General features: G+C 36.8%; 1 protein-coding gene across 1 annotated transcript; it reads left to right on the forward strand.

Annotated features, from left to right (window-relative positions):
- Positions 1 to 6,556: 6,556 nt before the first annotated feature.
- LOC110106417 (leucine-rich repeat extensin-like protein 6) lies at positions 6,557 to 7,085 on the forward strand. Its single transcript, XM_020836320.2, has one exon. The coding sequence runs from the start codon at positions 6,557 to 6,559 to the stop codon at positions 7,007 to 7,009; it is 453 nt and encodes a 150-aa protein (XP_020691979.1). The 3' UTR covers positions 7,010 to 7,085.
- The last annotated feature ends 12,560 nt before the right edge of the window (positions 7,086 to 19,645 follow it).

The raw sequence follows: 19,645 nt of genomic DNA on the forward strand, positions 1-19,645 counted from the left end.
AGAAAATATGTCAATTTAAATATTTAATTTTCCCCCTTTATTTTAGCCTTGCATGAGCATAGTTACCTAAAAATAATTTTGTGAGCATCCAGATCATTCAAAACCTAGATGTAATTTATCGCCCATCACATCAATTCTCATATTATAGGAATAAATAAATAAATAAATAAATGCATCAATCATTATAACCACCATGCTGTAAAAACTAAGGTATAGCCCGTCACACAACAGCAAGAAAGTAAAAATTAGTCTAACCTAGAGCTAGAGTCAGTTATCATAACAAACAAATCTAAGTTTGTGTAGTAGGATGTGTGGTTTTAAAATATCCTAAGTTTTTCATTAGTTTAACTTTTTTAATCGATTAAGTTTAATTTGTTGAAATGCCAAACAAATTTTATATTTAATTTTAATTTTTAGTGTCCTTAATATTTTAGAAGTTTATTTTACATTGAATTTTAATTATTAAAGTTAATTAAAAAGATTAGTTATTCAGGGTATTTTAATTAATCACTTTTGGTTCTTTGACTATTTAATTTAATGTTTGATTGAGTTTTTAATGATTTATTAAATTTTTATGATTTATTAATTTTAAATATTTTATTGAATTTTTAATAATTAATGGAACTTTCTTTCATTATCGGCTTAATATTCGACCTACTTTTGAATTTCATATGAGTGAGACTTTTATATTTAGTTTGTTACAAATTTTTATTAATTTTCCAATTTTATTTAATCATCTATATGTATTTATTATTATTTATTTATAATTTTAAATGTTTATGTTAGTTTTAATGTATGTTGTTATTTATTTATTTAAGGAAAATATATTTTATCGAATCTTGTTAATTCTATTTATAATTTTAAAATTCATTTATAATTATTTCATTTTAGTTTAGGGATCAATTTATTTTTACTAAATAAATTAATATAATGTATCATTTTATAAGTTTAGTTTGTAAAAGTCTTCTGGTTGATTGGAATTATTATATTAAAATTTATTAAGCCCTAATTATTTTAAAACCATACTAGTCTAATAGGGAAAGAAACCATGTGTAAGAAAATCATATTTTAGCGCTCCTGATCACTAGTGTAGTCGCCAAACATGAAATATATATTTTTTGTGTTCCAAGTAACCAAATAAAATCTAAAATAATAGGATAAAATAAAAATAACATAATAAAAAAGACTTCTGAATTACATATTGAAATATAAAAAAATGCATGATAATAAAATTGTGGTTTCTTCAAAGCCCTATGATTGTGAGATCGCAAAACACAACAAGGGTTTAGCCCTAAGACTATCTAAGTTTTCCGAATACTCACATGCAACGGAGCCAATGTCTTATGATATCCGGTCGTAGAACCTCTACCCTGTAGGATAGAGGCAATTGACGCCTTTAGTTTATTTCCTTTTTTCCTCTTGATCGGTACCGTTCCTCATAGTTCAAGTAATCAAAGAAAATAAACTAAATAATTAAAAAATATTATTAAAATCCAAATGTACCTTTTCTTTGGGCTTGCACACTAGTTTGTTTGTTTGTCTTTTGAACTTTTCACTTTTGAAAGCATATTGTGTATTTTCCAAAATTCACCCCAATGCACAAGAAAGGGGGAGAAGCCTGAGAGAGAGGTTGAGAGAGAAAGAGATCTTTTGTTTTCCAACAATCACCCATACCATCATTCCCTAGCACAAAAATTTTCACTTTTTGAAATATACTTTTTACTTTTAAAAATATACAAATCATTTTTCAAAATTTGAACAATTTACTTTTCAGCTTTCCACACAATACTTTTCCAACATACACTTTCACCTTTAAAATATACAATCTCCACTTCCCACTTTTCACACACCTCAAGTTCCACTTTTTAACACACACATTTTAACATTTATCTACATCCAAATCTTTCAAAAATCTACACACTTTCCAATACACACTTTCCTGAAACAAATACTTTACTTTTCCACAACTACACATGTCACCTTCCAATGAAACACACAAATCTCCTTTCAAAGCACACATATATCACATCTTAATCTACACACAAATAAATACTTTTCACTAAAACATAAAATTTTCACTTTTCAAAATACACACACACTTCTCAAATTGTCACGAAGTCTTACACTTCATCACACCTTCACTTTTCAACTTAAACTTATTTCACTTTTCAAGTCAAACACAAATCACTTGTTAACACATTTTTTTTACCAAACATTTGCTTCTTTTCATGAATGCATGACAATATTCGATCACCTCTCTTTCCAAAACACAACATATAATAACTCATGTTACATATGTATAGAACAAGTTGCTAAAACTTTCTCTTGCATGAATATAGAGCTTAATAGAATGCACCAAATCCTTCAATGTACATAAAACCCATGTTATTCTAAAAGCCCTAACAACTTCTCTTTCAAACCACCATATGAGAACATGCAAATTAGTTTGCTCACTTTTAGAATGGTAGTATATTGTTGTACTAAAGAAAGGTTATTGCCGCGTACAAGTCCCTTATAAGTTTTTTCCAACAAAACACAAAACTATAATTTTTTTATATATCATATAGTGCTAAAACTTTCATTTGCATGCAACTCTTCCAACTTATTCATTTATTCAAAATCAACAATTTCCAAATCAAGTTTGGAGGATAAAAGAGAATTATAGCAGCTTTGTACCCATTCAACAATTATTCAAGAACGCTTCCAACATAGCTACCAAACTTTCCATCTAAATTATGTAAAGTTGATATTGAAGAAAAAGGCATATGCATGAGAGCCTTACAAAACTAATCATGAAATGTGTATATGGAATCACATACAATACTCTTCAAAAATAACCATAAGAAATGGTAAAGATAGAATTTTATATCTTCCATACATTCCATACGAAACTCAATCTGTGACAACAAGTCATCATTCATGGGACAAAAAGAAGTTCATATAAATCCTTTCCTTTTAACAATATTTTTAAGATGCAATATTCTCTTTACATGCAACACGTCATATATCATGATCCTTTCACTTATGCTCAAGATAACATATATGCCTCCATTTGTAGCTTAAAATAAATCAAACATCAAGCAAAATTATCACAAGAAAATATGAAGGTATATACTACCTTTTATTGAATAGCATTTGATTATATTGGGATTATTATCTTAGAAATTTGAAACACATATTATGTATAGCTTTATGATTTTAAATATTTATCTTAATTATTGAAATATGTTTATTATCGTGAGGCAGAAAACATTATAGGAATGATTTAAACTTCAATTTTTATCGAAGTTATGGTAAAGAAATATATGTTGATTAAAGACAAAGTATTTACTTCATTGATTATTAAAATATAATACCTATTGTATTTAGAAATTCTAAAATTTCAGTGAGAGAAATGATTTACCTGTTCCCATTCCCAATTCAAATAAAAATATGCTACGGACAACCTTTGCATGTAAATAAGAGGCGGGTCCTACATATGGGCTTCACTTGTATAGACGGATGATCCGAGGTGTGCTCGGATTGGGAAAGTGGAGCAATTGCGGATTGGAGATCACAACGATCTCCTTCATTGAATCACACAAGCCGAATCTATCTCGCTCGAATCACAAGAACAACTATTGTCCATCTCTCTGTAGTCTGCTCGTCTAAGTCGCGCGCATGAACCGGGGAAAAGGAAGAGTTTCTAGAATCACCAGAGAGGATGAGAAGATAGTCTTTGCGAGCCAGATGGAAGAGTGAATCGGAGGGGAAGATGGGCCTCATTCGTGCGAATAGAGAGGGAGATGGGGTAGTTTTTTTCTTGCGAATAGAGAGAGCTTGCAATTTTTTGCGAATGAATAGGGAATAGGTGGATGGGATTTTGAACTGCCCTAACTGATCATGTGATAAATTACAACCTTAGCCTTCTAATATCTTGACTCATATTGAAGGTTTAATTTAATCATGATTTAAAGGGGAATTTAAGGGCTAATTTTAATTTGAAAGCTTAAGAATCATTTGAAGGTTGATTTGGAAAGAAATTGATAATTTTAAAAAATAATTTGTGTTCATTTTAAAATTAAAATAATATAAAATAGTTAATTTTATCTCATTTATGATGATTTAATTTTTATTGAGCTGAGGCAAATCAATTTGGGCAATTCAAACTTTTGTCTATTTAATTTAAATTAAAATGAGGTAAATCAACCTACTTCGATTGATGTAGATTTGAATTTGATTGATTTAAGATAAATTGAATTAGGTCAAATTAGGAGGCTGAGTCAATGCTATGTCAATGGGTATCCACTTAAGGGAAATCCTATAGGTGATGACTATGTTAGTTTATGAAGACCTAAGAGATAAAGAAAGATTCTAAGGAAATTAACCTCGAATAGTGAGGTCAATAGAAATAATGAAACAATTGAAGGAAAAAATCAATGGCATTTAATAAGAAAGCTAGACCCCAATCCCCCCCCCCCCCCCCCCCCACCACCACCCCAACCCCCCCCCCCCCCCCCCCCCCCCCCCCCCCCCGTCCCCCCCCCCCCCCGCCTTAACCCTTTTTAAGCATGTAAGTGTTTTTCCAAGATAAAAGATGTAATTTTCTTGATAAAGTGTCTCCATAATATAAAAACCTAACGGCAAGTTTATCAATTTGCTTATAACAACTCTTAGGTATGAATAATTGCACCTCGAATCTAATAAGCTATAGTGTCCATATAGTGTAAAAGAAAGAAGATCTAATCTACCTGCAAAAGAAAGAAGATTTGCTTTCCAGCCGAAAAGCTTGTTAGCAATAACATCTAAAAGTGGCGAGAAATCAGAAAGTAAGGCTTTCTTGATAGATATAGAAATCCCTAGATAAGTGACTTTGGTTTGTGTATGAGGGAATGTTGAGAGCAAACCATATTTCATTGGAGTGAGGGACATTAGGATGAATGATATGGGAGATTTTCTCCATATTGGCAATAAGGCGCAAAGAGTCAAAAAACTTGTTAAGCACATTTTTCAAGGCATTCTTTCTTTAATCATATTTATTCCCAAAATCCAACACATCATCAACATATAAGAGATGCAAAAGTCTAAAGTCTTTAATATTGATTTGCTTAAAAGCAACCTCATCCACTGAAGAGTAAAGAAGGCAGGAGAAAGCAACCATAATAAAACAAGATAGATAGGGGCACAAGAGGCAACCCTGTCTAAGACCAGTAAAGGAGGGAAAGAAACCTTCCAACACCCCAACCACACGAATGGAAAAGTGGACATTCATAATGCAAGACTTGACCCACCCAATAAAAGTAGGTGAAATCCCTTTTTGAGCCATTCATTCAAGAATAAATTCCGTAGACATATAATTAAAGGCTTTCTTCATGTCAAGCTATCCACACGTATAGTTGGATCTATTGCACTTCTTAAAAAATCTCAAAATTTCAGTAGCAAGAATCACATTATCCGTGGATATCCTCTTGTTAATAAAGCCAACTTGGGACAAATTTATAATGATATGTATAATGTGCTTAAGCCTAGAGGCCAGATTTTTTGCAATGATCTTGTAAAGGGTGTTACATAAAGAGATCGACCTAAAATCAGAGATAGATCCAACATGACTTCATTTAGGAATTAAGGCAATGATAGTAGCATTAACACTTCTAGTGATGTACCGTTCTTGAAAGAAAAATTGAACAACTTTGCAAAGATGGGGCACAATAATATGCCAACCAAACTTAAAGAATTGGAATTTAAATCCATCCGGCCTAGGCGAGGAATTAGAAGAACCATAAAAAATAGCCATTTTAATTTCAACAACAGTAATAGGTTCAGAGAGGATAGGAAAGAGACGAGAAGGAATAGTTGAGCCAACATGAAAGAAATAAAGGTCCGGCGTCGTGGAAGCATGCGGATTCTAGAGGTTATGGATGTTGAGTAATATTATCAATGGCACTAGGATAACTTCTATAGTTCCCATCTAAGGCCGTACTAATAGGGATGCCATTGAGATTCTTTCTCATTTGGATTTTGGAATACAGAAATATGAGGTCATCTTCATCATTATTAGGCTACTTAGCTTAACTCCATTAAATAATCCACGAGGACCAAGTGGAAGTGAACCCAACAATTTTAGAATTCAGATCTTTAAAGATGTAATTCAGATCAATATTATTTGGGTCGACATCCAACATAGAAAGGAGATATTTTTGACGATTGGAAAGATCTCTTAATGATTCCTCAATAGAAGAAGAAGACCAATGCTCCTTAATACGAGATTTAACTTTCATCGGCTTGGAGCAGAAATCCACCAAAGCATGGGCAAGACAAGACACCAAAAACACATTAAGCAGAATATCCCAGATCCCTCATTATTAGTCCAAAATTTTTTGAACTAAAATCAATGATATTTGGTGTGAGTGCAAAAATCTTTTAAGGACAATTGGAGAATGATCCAAAAGAGGTTCCCCCGCCGTATAGATCAAGTAGCATTTGGCCCAAATAAAAAAATGTACAACCGCTTTTTATATGCCTCTGCTCCGTTACTCTCACCGGACTCAGTAATTGCCATCTCTCTCTTCTCACCCGAATGGAGATGATCCGCGTCATCTACCTAGCGCTTCTCATCCTCTTAATTCTCTCTCTAAACACCATCTCGCCGGCCCAAGCGATTTCCTGCACAATGTGCGATTCCTGCGATAACCCCTGTCTGCCGCCTGTTTCCCCTCCTCCTCCTCCTCCGCCGCCGCCGCCTCCTGGCGGCTGCCCTCCTCCTCCCAGCTCTAGTACATTCTACACTCCTCCACTACTTGCCTCTGGCGGAAGCAGCGGCGGGAACTCATACTTCTACACGCCACCAGCGTCTGGTGGTGGCTCCGGAAATTCGTATACAACGCCTCCACCGCCTAATCCTATTTTGCCATACTTTCCGTTTTACTTCAACGGCCCGCCACCGCCAACAAACTCCCAGATCTCCTGCAGCTGCTGGACCAAGCCTCTACCCTCTGTTTGCCTTTTATTCGTGCTATGGATTGTCTTGTGAGGGAAACAAATGCTCAGAATTTGCCGAATTTTTTCTTTCCGTTCCCAAAGTAACTCTCGAATTCGGTTCAGTGTAAATCTCTGGCAGTCGCCATCCACCCATTTTAATTTCACGTTTGTGTTATTATTTTTGCTTTTTTTTTATTGTAATGGACAATAAAAGAATGAGAATTGTAGGGGAATTTTAAAGGAAAAGTTTTGGAATGTGATTTTATTTAAATGTTATATTTTTTACTAATTGAACTTTCGTGATCGGCGATGCATTAATTGCGGAGCTTGAATGTTAGCTGTTAAGGTCATAGACGTAGGCATCTGGCATTCCGTCAGGGAAAGCGGCATTAATTGTGAGCATCACCGTTAAACTCATGGATGGAAACATTTGATATTCTGGCGGATAAAGCGGTGCGTGATATTATCCGATCTTGACACTAAAGGAGTGGTGGCTAATGTGCCGATGAGCTGGCGATGGGTTCGGAACTTTGCCATGTGTATGATGTTCCTCTGGTGCAGCCTAAGGAGCGGAACTGTCGAAATCGTACGTGGTTCCCCCATGCGATAGTTAATGGTTTTTATTTTCTTAGTTGATTTCATTAAATATTCAGTTCTGTTCATTTATTGAACACTTCCGATACTAACAAGAATTATTTTGTTTTCATTCCCTGTGAATATTTATATCTTAGATTTCCCAATCATGATTATTTTTATACATATTTATTTAGATGTGCAAATATCTTGCTCATTAATTTTACACAAAAGTTAAACTATCTGCATACATGTATTTGATGTATTTTCATCAGTCACTAAAATAGTAAAATCTCTATTATAAAATTATGTTATGTATCTACTAATCTCATGTACTTATCAAGATGGTTGCTTGCGGGGCATGAATCACGCTTGTTTAGTCAATTAGGTACAAAGTAGAGGTTAGAGAACTAGCCCTTACAGTGATTATCATTGGAGATTTTTTTCTTATGAGAGCTTAACAATTGCCACTAAAAGCAGGGGATGATAGCACAGAGTCTGAGAATTTCTCGAAAAGAATTCGATAATTGTCACAATGGTAGTGATCTAACAATGAGGCAATTGATTTTTTTTCTCCATCTTTAATGATCAAAATCGTTGAAGAAGTCGTGCCTAAGTTTGAGGAGGACTTGAGAGGGAAAGAGAGAGAAAACTAAAGGGATTAAAATGAAGAAAATATTTGTACTATAATAGATATATATATCTTTATGTAAATGTAAATATAAATGAATCCCATCAAAACATAAACATTTTTTTTTTTAAATTAAGTTCTTACGTATCATTTTTTCTGTTTTTAAGATCATCATTACTCTAAGCATATGTATTTAGCAATAAATTTATCTACCTAAATTTAAGGCATCGCTTTCATGTTTTATCATTTGATATTCTATTTTCACCACTTAAATAACTTTACCATTTTATTATTATTATTTATTGAGTTAGTCGAACATATCATTTTATCTACTTTTCTATTTTTCTGATCATTATTGATATATCATCAAAAAATTATCTTGATCGGGCACAAATCTCAAGGTAGAATCAAGTTGGAAACTTCAAATATTAAATTCAAGACAATTTAAACTCTGATTTCAGCAAACTTACAGTCAAACAGAATGTCTCGTAAATATGAACCCAATGACAACAAATTCGACTCAATTCGAGCCCAATTGAGTCCATATCAAAGACCCAAAACACATTTGGAGGGTTAAAACTATAATTTTGATTTCCAAACAGTTTCCAAATATGGCGTCCTTATAGATGAATCAAGCGACTCGATGAGATGACTCCAACGAGCCCAATATCTCTGAATTTTGATATCTTTAAGACTTTCAACTGCTCAATAAATGATCCATGATCAAGGGATTCAACATGAACCGTCCATTCAAATCACATCCATTTTACCCCCGATCTTCCTCCTATTTAATGGTCATGCCACTCTCAGAAAATTATAAATATACCCCTAATTTCTCTTGAGAGGAGACCCCAAGCAAGAAGAGAAGATAAGAAATAAGAGAAGAGAAGGAAGAAGAGAAGGAAGAGAAGGAAGAGGCTCTTCCTTGACCACCGCCGAACTTTCACCCGGCAGCCAACCAATGCCGGAATTAAGCAAGGAAGCAAGAAGAGAAGAAAGAAAAGGAAGAGAAGGAAGTGACTCCTCCTCGACTACCACCAGACTTCCACCCGACAGCTAACTGACACCGGAATTTTGGCCTGACTGTCAATTGGTGCCGGAGTTCTGCCCGACAGTCGACACACGCCAAAATTCTTCTTGACTGTCAATTGAAGCTGGATTTTTTCCTAACCACGAGAATGTCACCAATTTTTTTATCCCCATTTGTAATTGAATTTCAACCTCTTAGCTGATTATTGTAATTTGATCGTCCTTAATTTCATGGATGAGTCAGCCTTTTATAACTAAGCAAACACTAGTAGAATCCTTTCAATTAGGCATGGCCCTATGAGTTTTCCCTTTTCCAGGTTTTCCACATAAAAATTATGATGTTCCTTTTTTATTTTGTTTCTGTGTTGGATATTCGTACAAGGCTAAGATAAAAAAATTCTAACTCTATCGCCGCGTATATTCTAGCCTGCAATATTTTGGCGCCGTATGTGGGAAACACTATCCTACAATTTTAAATGTTGATTCGATGGCAAACAAACATAGCAATTGTATCATAGGAGCCTCTCGCTCTAATACCCATCAATACAAGAATCAGTCTATAAATCATGGATGCCCAATATCTGCCTCATTTTATCCTAGAGGCAAAACATTGTTGGAGAAGGAACTTCATAGCCTTCCCTAGAGGAGCGTATCCAAAATAATGGAAGAATATCAAAATAAGATCCTTCAAGTCTTGCGAGAAACTCGGCACCCAGCGCTAGCACCACAGGAGAAGATTCTTCTCCCTTGAGATCCACCACTAGTTGAAGGTGTTAACTTTAGCATCTTTATGCACAGATTCCTCTTCCTCCATAAGGAAACATTCGTAATCACATCAAGATAATGAACTTACTGACACATCAAGTTCTACCCATTCTTTGCACAGAGGTCGACAACCTCGCATTCCTCAGGAGCTCCCCAAAGACATAGCCCGACCGCATGTTGATGAGCTCTCTCGCAATGCTCTACGTTATAAACTACAAAGATTTATTCGAGAGACGTTCCTCATGGGAGGTGTAAGACAACCTCTTCATCAATGGGACTTCTAGGAGTCATCACCCCTAACTGAAGTCATTCTTCAACACCTCATTCCGACGGGATTCAAACTATCGAGCATTAATTCCTACAACTGCACATCTAACCCGTTTGAGCATATCGATCACTATAAAGCCATCATGTATATCCAGCGAGCCTCAAATGCACTCATCTGCCAAGTTTTTCCTACTATCCTCAAAGGAAAAGCTCGAATGAGATTCTATTCACTTACAGTCAGAATGATCCATACATTTATCAAATTGGTCAAAGTTTTCGTTAAATAGTTTGTCGCCAATAAAAAAATTGCTAAGGATTCTTCTCTCCTCTCCGGGATTCGCCAAAATGAAGGAGAATCGCTATAGGAGTATTTTCAATGATTTTCCATCGGCACTTGACAAATTTTAGGAGTAGATCCTAAATTGTCAAGAATAGTCTTTCATGGAGGCCTCCGTCCTAGCCCCTTCTATTCAGGACTCATACGAGACACGGTTCATTCATACGCTGATCTGATCCATTGTATTGAGGCACAAATCTCTACAAATGAAGGCATAAATGCTCACAGAATGTAATTTAAGAAAATAAATGAAAAGCTCAAAAGTGCACTTGTGATGGATAATTCTTTTTCAGAATGAAAGAAAAAAAAGGAAAGAATAACCTGCCTCATAGGCATCTATTGAAACAACGGGAACCTCAGTAAGAGGAGTGTACACCACTCAATATATCTCGAGATAATATATTGATGACCAATCAAAATCAAAATACTATGAAATGGCTGAATCCTTTGAAGTCAGATGTAGGAAATAAGGATCAATACTATCATTTTCATTGTAGTCATGTTCACACTACCAAAACCTATAATCAGCTTGACACCGGATCGAAGGGGGCTCGACGAATCCACGTTGACGATCCGGTGGCGGTCGCCGGACACCACTCCAAGAACTCCTTCTTGGAGCAAGAACCACCACCTAAGAATAATCTTAGGATACATGAAAACATAAGAGAATAAACTCTAATTTTATTAATCTTCAATTACAAGAAATTGCTACAAGTATTTATAAACAATTAGGCCACATAAAAGACTACATGCCTTAAAAGAAAATACTACTCCTAAACAACCATATATCTACCAATTGGAATTAAAACTAGTCTGAAGTTAAATAGGATTGATCAGCTCAGCTCCGACATCATACGATCGGGGTAGGAGGAACTTCAGGCTCATAGGAAACTGTTCGGTTGGCCACCATAAGGAGGTGGGTTTGGTTGGCTAAACCGGTCTGGATATTTCCACCCGGTGTTAGATTTTTATGTTGTGGAGTCCATTTTTATCCTCTGTTGCTCTAAACATAGACCAATGCTTATCATTCTTGAAAATGACAAGTATGCGCTAACCAATGGAAGTTTATGATTTAACTTGCTTGCAGGGTATAAGATCCCAAGGGCATCAACAACCAAGTTTGAATGCTTCTGATCTACTTTGCCCATAGCAAGTAGAGCATGAGGTGCACTGCCCGGAATAGAATTAAAATATGCACACACCAACATTGGGATGTCAGCACTAACTGCTATCTTTTACAATCCTTTTAAGAGGGTGTGAACCTGCCAAAGCTTAACATCTGTGAGTTCTTGGGAAACATTTACATTAGTATTAGCCACACAAAGAAGTTGTCTGCTCCCAAGACAATCAGCAACATGGTTGCAAAATTTTCTTCAAGTACTGCTATCAAAGCAATATTATCTTTGATTAATCGACTCAAAGCAACTTTCTTTTGATTAGTAGGGATAACAGCATCAGCTAGAGAATATGTAGCTTTATTAAATTCAACCTCATATTTCTTGGCATGAGAAAGCCTATCTCTTCGAAAATTGTCATCCACAATGATCGTCTCCAAGAATTTTGTGTCGAAATGTATGAAGGTATCAAGATGGTTGTCGTGGTCAAGTTTGGTCATATAAATTCCATTGTCAATGAGGTAGAGAGCATTCGTTACTTTATCATGAATGATATTCACGAATAACTCTGGTTGGGCATCCTTCTTGCTCTTGTTGCAATCATATGTGGGCTGATCAAAGTCAAGATTTCTGTCAAACATGTCATCATTACACACATCATAAATGGGTTCATCAAAGATAGGCAAAGACGATAATTTCGATAGTGGATCTTCAAATTCTTCAAAGTTGAACTCGATCGAGGGTGGGATGGAAGAGATCTGATCATCTACAATGCCCTCATCGTTGTCGTCGGTTCGTAAGGATTTAGTTGGAACGAAGGATCTTGAATCTGTCATTGAAGCATAATTATCCCGCGATTGGAAACTATCAAAGTCTTGGCCGAGGGTGCTCCAATCTGTCCTTTTTTCAAACCTTGACAACAATAGTTTGAGTCGAAGAATTTCTTGTTGAAGATCTTCAATTTCTTCTTCTTGACACGGTTGCTGCCGAGTCCGACTGTTGGTGGAATTTTGAAAACAGGTTTTGAAAATACTAGTTTTCTTTGGGAATTTTAAAGTTTAGATTTAACTCTAATTCTAGAAGTCGAATCAACTCGTTCAGAAAAGTATATCACCCCGAAGGATGAAAATAAAATTCCATAACGGTGTTCAGACTTAGAATTATGAAATTCATCTTGAATATCATGGCTAGATTCTAAAGAGAACTCCACACGGCCACGAGGGGACAAGGTAAAGTTCAACTAAATAATCCAGTTATGGTATTCAAAAAATATGATTGTCGACTTCATATCCAAAGCCTTATCAAAGAAGGATGTATCTCCCCAAAGGGAGATAACACATTTCAATGATAATTATTCTAATATGATAACGACAATCGGTCTTTAACTTTTACCCAAAGAAATCTAAGAAGATTTTAAAAAAAGATTAATTTTGAAATCAGGTGTGTGGTTCCAAATCTTCTTCGAGCGCAAGCCCTCGTAGTTAATTACATCGTAGGGAGACATAGTCCCCTACGAAAACTCTCGATTAAAATAAGAATGAAATTTTGTTAGATTTTCTAGGAGTGATATAAAAAAAAGCGAATAGAATCTTTTGGAAAATCAAAAGGGAATGGATCAAGGTTGAACATTTATTAACACAATCGAGGGAAGAGAAGTAGGGGACACTTTGAGATTCCAGAACCATCTGGAAGTGTCCCAACTTAATCTAAGTGTTAGGCTTTACATTTTAGGATTGAAAGAAAATTTTAATTGAAGTTGAGCATTTTATTAGAAATTTGGGATTATATTCCCGAAATTTGGGGTCTTATAATCAAATATCTGCCCCGGATCCTAAATCTATTTTGGACACTAGACCACAGTCGTCCGATCCTAACTAATGCAGTGCAGAACCTGGACTTACCCCGACCTAGATTGGGGAGCCAGCTAACCACCTAATCGATTTAAAATATATGAATCCGATCTTTTATGAAAGAGTGGTAGGGACGTTGTACTTAAAGTTTTGGAGAATTGAGGCCGACATCTAGAAATTTTTCTAATTGGCCCCTTTGACTTATGTTGGGTGCTAAAATCCTAAAACTGATGCATTTAAAATTTTTGACTCTTTTAATTTGTATCTAATGCAATGCATGCTGGTCGACAACTTCCGAATCAAATATGCTTGAAATTTTAAAAAAAGGCTTATAAAATAGATTCTAAGCCTACTAATGACGCAATTAGTTTTGAGTGTGATACTCTCAATCTTCAAGTCTTCAATCTTGTTCTTCTTTGGACTCCTTTTCTTCAAACTCCTTGGATTCTTCGTGATAATCTACCCAAATGGATAAGAGGGAACTTCCCTTTTAAGGGGAAGGCCACTCTTTCCTCTTTGGGTATAAGAGAAGTGTGATCCAAATTTGGATTTCCAAATGGAAAAAGGAATACTTCCCAAAAGGGTATCCTTTCCTCTTTGGAATCCAATCTTTGGACCTATGTATCTCAACTCAAAATTAACTTTCACAACACTTGACAATTACACAAATTACATTTATATCAAAAATAAAATCTAGACTCTCCTACAGGGTTATCCTAAGCAGTTAATAAATAAGAAATAGTTATTCCCAAGTAGTTATATATGTGCAGAAAAGAAAGTAAAACACACTGGCCACGCTCTTTTTATTTGGGGTTTTTAGCAGCTGAAGCACCTATGCAAGCAATTATAACAATTAATATTTTTTTATTGATTTTGCCCACTTTTACTGCCCTGCATGAGCGTGGCCACCTGCAGAAAACTATATGAACATCCAGATCGTACCTAACCTAAGGGTAATCTAGTCGCCAAACACATGAATCCATCCACAGGGTACAGAAAAGTAAGAAGACACAGCAAAGCAATTTCATCCACAACATGCAGTGAAAACTACGAAAAATCCGGCACACAGCAGTAAAGTAAACACCGACCTAACCTAGATCTAGGGTTGGTTGTCCTAGCACATCATCTAAAGTGTGTGTAAAAGGTCGTGTGGCTGATAAATTCTAAGTTGGGTGATTAATCAGAGTTCTCTAGAGTTTTGGATTTGTTAAGGCCTAACAGGGAGGTTTAAGTTAAACTTTAAATATTAATAAATTAGGAATTTTAATTAGATGTATTTTAAAAGTTAATTGATTACTACCTTTGTTTCACACTGAGGTCGTGAAGTTTATTTCTCCTTCCTTGGGGCTAAGTTAATAGCCTTGTAGGCCTGGGTTACCAGTAGCAATCGGGGTTAATTAAGTTTTTTTTAATTGGTTGAAATTAAAGGAGTGCATTAATGTTAAGGGGAGTTGATTACTGATTTTAATGGGTTGGTTGAGAATTTTATTAACCTATTAAGAAAATTTTAGGATTTGAAGAAGTTAGCAGATTTTAAAGAGTTATCCGGATACGTTAACTAAGGGGTCAAAATTTGACTTTCAAAACTAGAATCAATCTTAAGGGTTTCAGATTTTTAATAGATACTAGACCTAATTATGAATTGTTATACAGGTGGCACACTCAATTTGGAGTTTTCTATGAAAAGTTATGATTTTTAGAAGTTCTGGCCCGTTTTGACCTAAGGTCACCTAAGATGTTGAGTCCTTGATTTTGACCAAATTATGGAGGTTTAATATTTTTAGGGAATAGTAGATTCTAATTGAGTTCATTAGCCATTAAGTTTTATTAGTCAAAATTTTTCTATAATTAATAGTGAATTTTAGAAGTTATACATATTCGTATGAATTACTAAATTATTACGACTAAGGGGGCTGCTTAAGAATTTGAACCCAAATGAGTCCTAAACTCCTTGGGATCAATTCCAAAGGCCATAAATGACCTAAGGACAGATAAACAAGTGTTTGAAGCTCTTTTGAGATTTTTAAGATTTTTAGGATTAATTAAAATTGGTTAACCCTTGATTTTACCTAAGGATTAAACTAAGGCAAATCTAGAAATTAATTTAAGAGAGTTTCAATTCTTATTGATTATGGGATTAATTAGGGACAATTATAAACATTTTAATGGATTTTACAAATTAAGGATGGTTCATTATCAATTAATTAGGGTTAACGGGCCATTTCTAAGAAGGATTTTTTGAGGCTCCTACTTGGGGAACCAAATGAACTCCAACTTTAATGAAATTTGGACCATACGATCACCTGACCCTAAGGACTAAACCCACCAAATTTGAGCTCTAATGGAGTACTCTAAGGTGGTTAACCAAACCACCCAAAGTGAGCTCTAAGCCACTTTCAAGCCACTATAGGGGTCTATCCTAAGCTTGGATTGGGGCAAAATTAGTGGTTGTACACTCCTTATCCTACACATCATCAGCACACCAAAAAAAACACCCTAAATCCCATTGGATATGTCTATACCCCATTTTGAATTTAAGGGTCAAACCATGACCCTTAAACTTAAAAATTGGGGAAATGCCCTTGAACATCTTAAAATGGTGAGATAAAATTTGGACATGTCAAAAACATGTTCAATTTCAGTCTCCCAAAATTCCAGACCTGGTGGACTTGTATTTAAAGAGTAATTAAAGAAATTAATAAAATGCTCAAATTGAAATGAAGACTAAGACTGAACTAACCAGGGTCTGGAACCATAGAGCTTTTGTAGATCTCCCTGAGACCTTTCCAATGAGCCTAAGAACACCTAATATGGACAAGTGTGAAGGGAGTTATGAATTTTTCAAGTTCCCTTGAATTTCTGGATTTATTAATTCGGCAATTACACAGTCAGCGGCTCTTTACACGCGCCGCGCGCCGATTGGACTAGCAATCATTGGCGCAAACTGTCAATGACCGGATTAACCACAGTCATTGAATGGCGGATCGAACAGCTGGGATCAAAGGTGCTCCGATACCGTGGGATCTAATCCGAGCCATTGATGAAATCAACGACTGAGATTTCATCTTCAACCTCCCGCTCGTATTCGAGACCACAGAGCTTCTCCGGCTTGATCCGGGCGATCCCGCCGGTAAACTCCGATGAAATTTAACATGGAGGATCAGGATAGTGGAAACCTTCAATCCAATGGTGGAGATCCGTTGGGGTGAAGGTTTCCTTCACACTTGCCCGGACTACCTAGCTAGGGAGCTCGGGATGGAGGGATTATCGCAGAGAAGGCCACAACGAATGAGCTTCTATATCAGGAAGCTTCATGGGACGATGACGAACTGATCTCCTTCAGGCATCGGGACCGGAAGACGGCCGGAGGTGTGACTTCGAGCGGGATGACGAAAGCTTACACGGGCACTTGCTCGAACGGACGAAGGAGCTCTGGGAATCGATTTCAAACGAATGTTGATGCTTCTAGTCCTCTGACGAGCTCGAGCCTATTCGGCCACTTTTCGAGAGCTTGGAAGGCCGAGATTGAGCTGGAGAGGGCTCGGATTGCTGTCAGGTGGACGATGGCGACGTCCTTGGGAGATTGTGGGGATCAAATCGGTGGACAGCAGCCTTGAACCAGGAGTTATCTTGGGGGGACCACCGGAACTCATTTTCTATTGGTTCCAACCGCCGTCGGCCATGGTCTGGGTCGGGTTGACTGGGGAAGGCCGATGGGGACATGCTGGAGCCAAGGGTGGAGTCAATTTGGCCTGGGAATGTCTGGATTGAACTGGTGGCTGGGTTGGACCCAAAACTACTCGGTTCGAGTTGAATTGAGCTCGATCCAGGTCAGGTCAGACCCTGCGTTTAGTATGGGAGATAAGTATGGGTCTGGTGTACCCAATGCAAGTGGCATTTGGATCCAATTTCATCTTGGTTAAAAGATGGCTCGGGTTGATCCAAATCTGCTCGGTTCGGGTTGATTTGGGCTCAACCTAGGTCAGGACAGACCCTGGGCTTGAGGTGGGAAGTGGGTCTGGGTTTGGTGGACCCAATGCAAGTGGCAATTAGGTCCAATTTGATCTGGGTTGGAAGATGGCTCAGGTCCAAATGTTTTTTGCTACTTTAGGTTAGCCTAAAACCTGACCCAGGTTAACCCAAGGCATGGGCTGGCTGGAGGAGGTGTGTTGGACCTAGGGCCACCTATGGGAGGTGTTGATCAAGTTCAATTGGGCTTAGGTTGAGAATTGGCTCAATCCCAAGTGCTATTGGGCACTTTGGGTTAGCCTAACTCTTGACCCAAGTTAGACCAAGGGTTGGGCTGGTCAAGAAAGGTGTATTGGGTCAATAGGAACCCAATGATACCTTGATTTGGATTCAATTTGATTAAGGTTAAGAGATGGCTCAAGGGAGGCATCTCCTTGGTCACTTGGGTCAAGCCATATGGCTAACCCAAGTGAGCCCAAGGCTTGGGTCTCCAAGAGAGGTCTCTTGGGTACCCAAGGGGTCATCCCTTACATTCAACGGACTTGGAATGGACTTGATTCAAAAATTTGAAAGACAAGAGGTGTATGGGTTAATGGGTCAAACTTGGTTGACTTGGTCAACCGGGTTGATCCAAGATCTGGGTTTGAGTTCAACAAGTTGGGTTTGATATTTGAACCTTATTGAAAGTGGTTTCAAGGAGTTTGGAATTGATTTGAGTTTAAATGGGCATTTGAAATCCCATAGGGGTATTTTGGTCAATTTTGTCTCATTGGTCAATTAGGGTCAAAATGGGTCTAAAAAAATGCAGTTTACTGCTCAATGGGTTATAATCAAGAGTCTGGAAGTGGTTGGAGGCTTTGATAAGGGCTCCAAGATCAAAATCTTCAAGGTGTTAAGTCCAATGACATAGGCTGTAAATATTTGAAGGTTTTACAGCCTTTGGATTTTAATTCAGATTCTAGGGTTAAGGACCTCAGAATGGGCTCAAAATTGGAGGGTAACCTCTAGAGACATGTCTTATCACTTAGTAAGTGATAGACTCTGAATCAGAGGCCATTTGACTGGGTTTTAAAATGTTTGAAAAATCTTTGAAAAAGGTCTTTAGGACAGGGCCTTAAGACTTTGGATTTGAGTCTGGATTTCTGGATTTGGAATGGATTTTAAGTTTGAATGATTAATGTTGGAGTATCCAAATCATTTAAAATCATGTGGTGATTGTTGAAGTTTGGATTGTCAAATTGATTGGATCAAAGCTAGATTAAAGGTGGGATCAAAGTCTAAGTTGAAGTTTGGATTGTCAAATTGATTGGATCAAAGTTTGGGTATGTTTGAAGCTTGAATGAAGTTTGAGATTTGAGCTGAATGAAGCTTGAGATTTGGATTAATCAAGGGTTGGGATTGACTTGAGGTTGGAGTTGATCAAAGGAAGGGATTGATTTGAGTCTGGAGTTGATCAAAGATAGGGATTGATTTGAGTCTGGAGTTGATCAAAGGTAGGGATTGATTTGAGTTTGGAGTGGTCCTAGGATCTAGAGGGGCTCTAAAATTTGAGATATAAGAGAATTCTAAGCTCGAGAGTAGGCCTTAAGGTCTAGCTCTAGGAAAGGATCTTAAGGTCTAGAGTGGATCCTAAGGTCTGGCTCTAGGAAAGGATCTTATGTTCTAGAGTGGATCCTAGGATCTAGATTTAATCTAGAGTTTGGAAGGGCGTTAGTGACCTCATATCAAAAATGAGGTCAATAAATGGACCCCCAATGTGTGTGGTAGAAGGAACTTCTGCTGCACACATTGGCGTTGACCGAATAGAAGTAGAATCTTAAGAGTGTAAAGGAGGGGATCTCCCAACTTTAGGTCTATAGGATGCTAATAGAAGGCTTACACCTATTAGACAAGAGAATTGGAAAAACCAAGGTAGGGAATACCTAACCTTGGGTCTAAGGAAGGGCATCACCCAACCTTAGGCCTATAGGATGCTAATAGAAGACTTACTCCAAATAGGCACATTAACTAGAAACCAAAGTAGGGAATACCTAAATTTGGGTCTAAGGTAGGGCATCACCCAACCTTAGGTCCATATGATGCTGATAGAATACTTACTCCTAATGGATAGATCAACTGGAAACAAAGGTAGGTAATACCTAGCCTTGGGTCT

The sequence above is a fragment of the Dendrobium catenatum genome, unplaced genomic scaffold (assembly GCF_001605985.2).
Source record: "Dendrobium catenatum unplaced genomic scaffold, ASM160598v2 fragScaff_scaffold_231, whole genome shotgun sequence".
Taxonomy (NCBI): Eukaryota; Viridiplantae; Streptophyta; class Magnoliopsida; order Asparagales; family Orchidaceae; genus Dendrobium; species Dendrobium catenatum.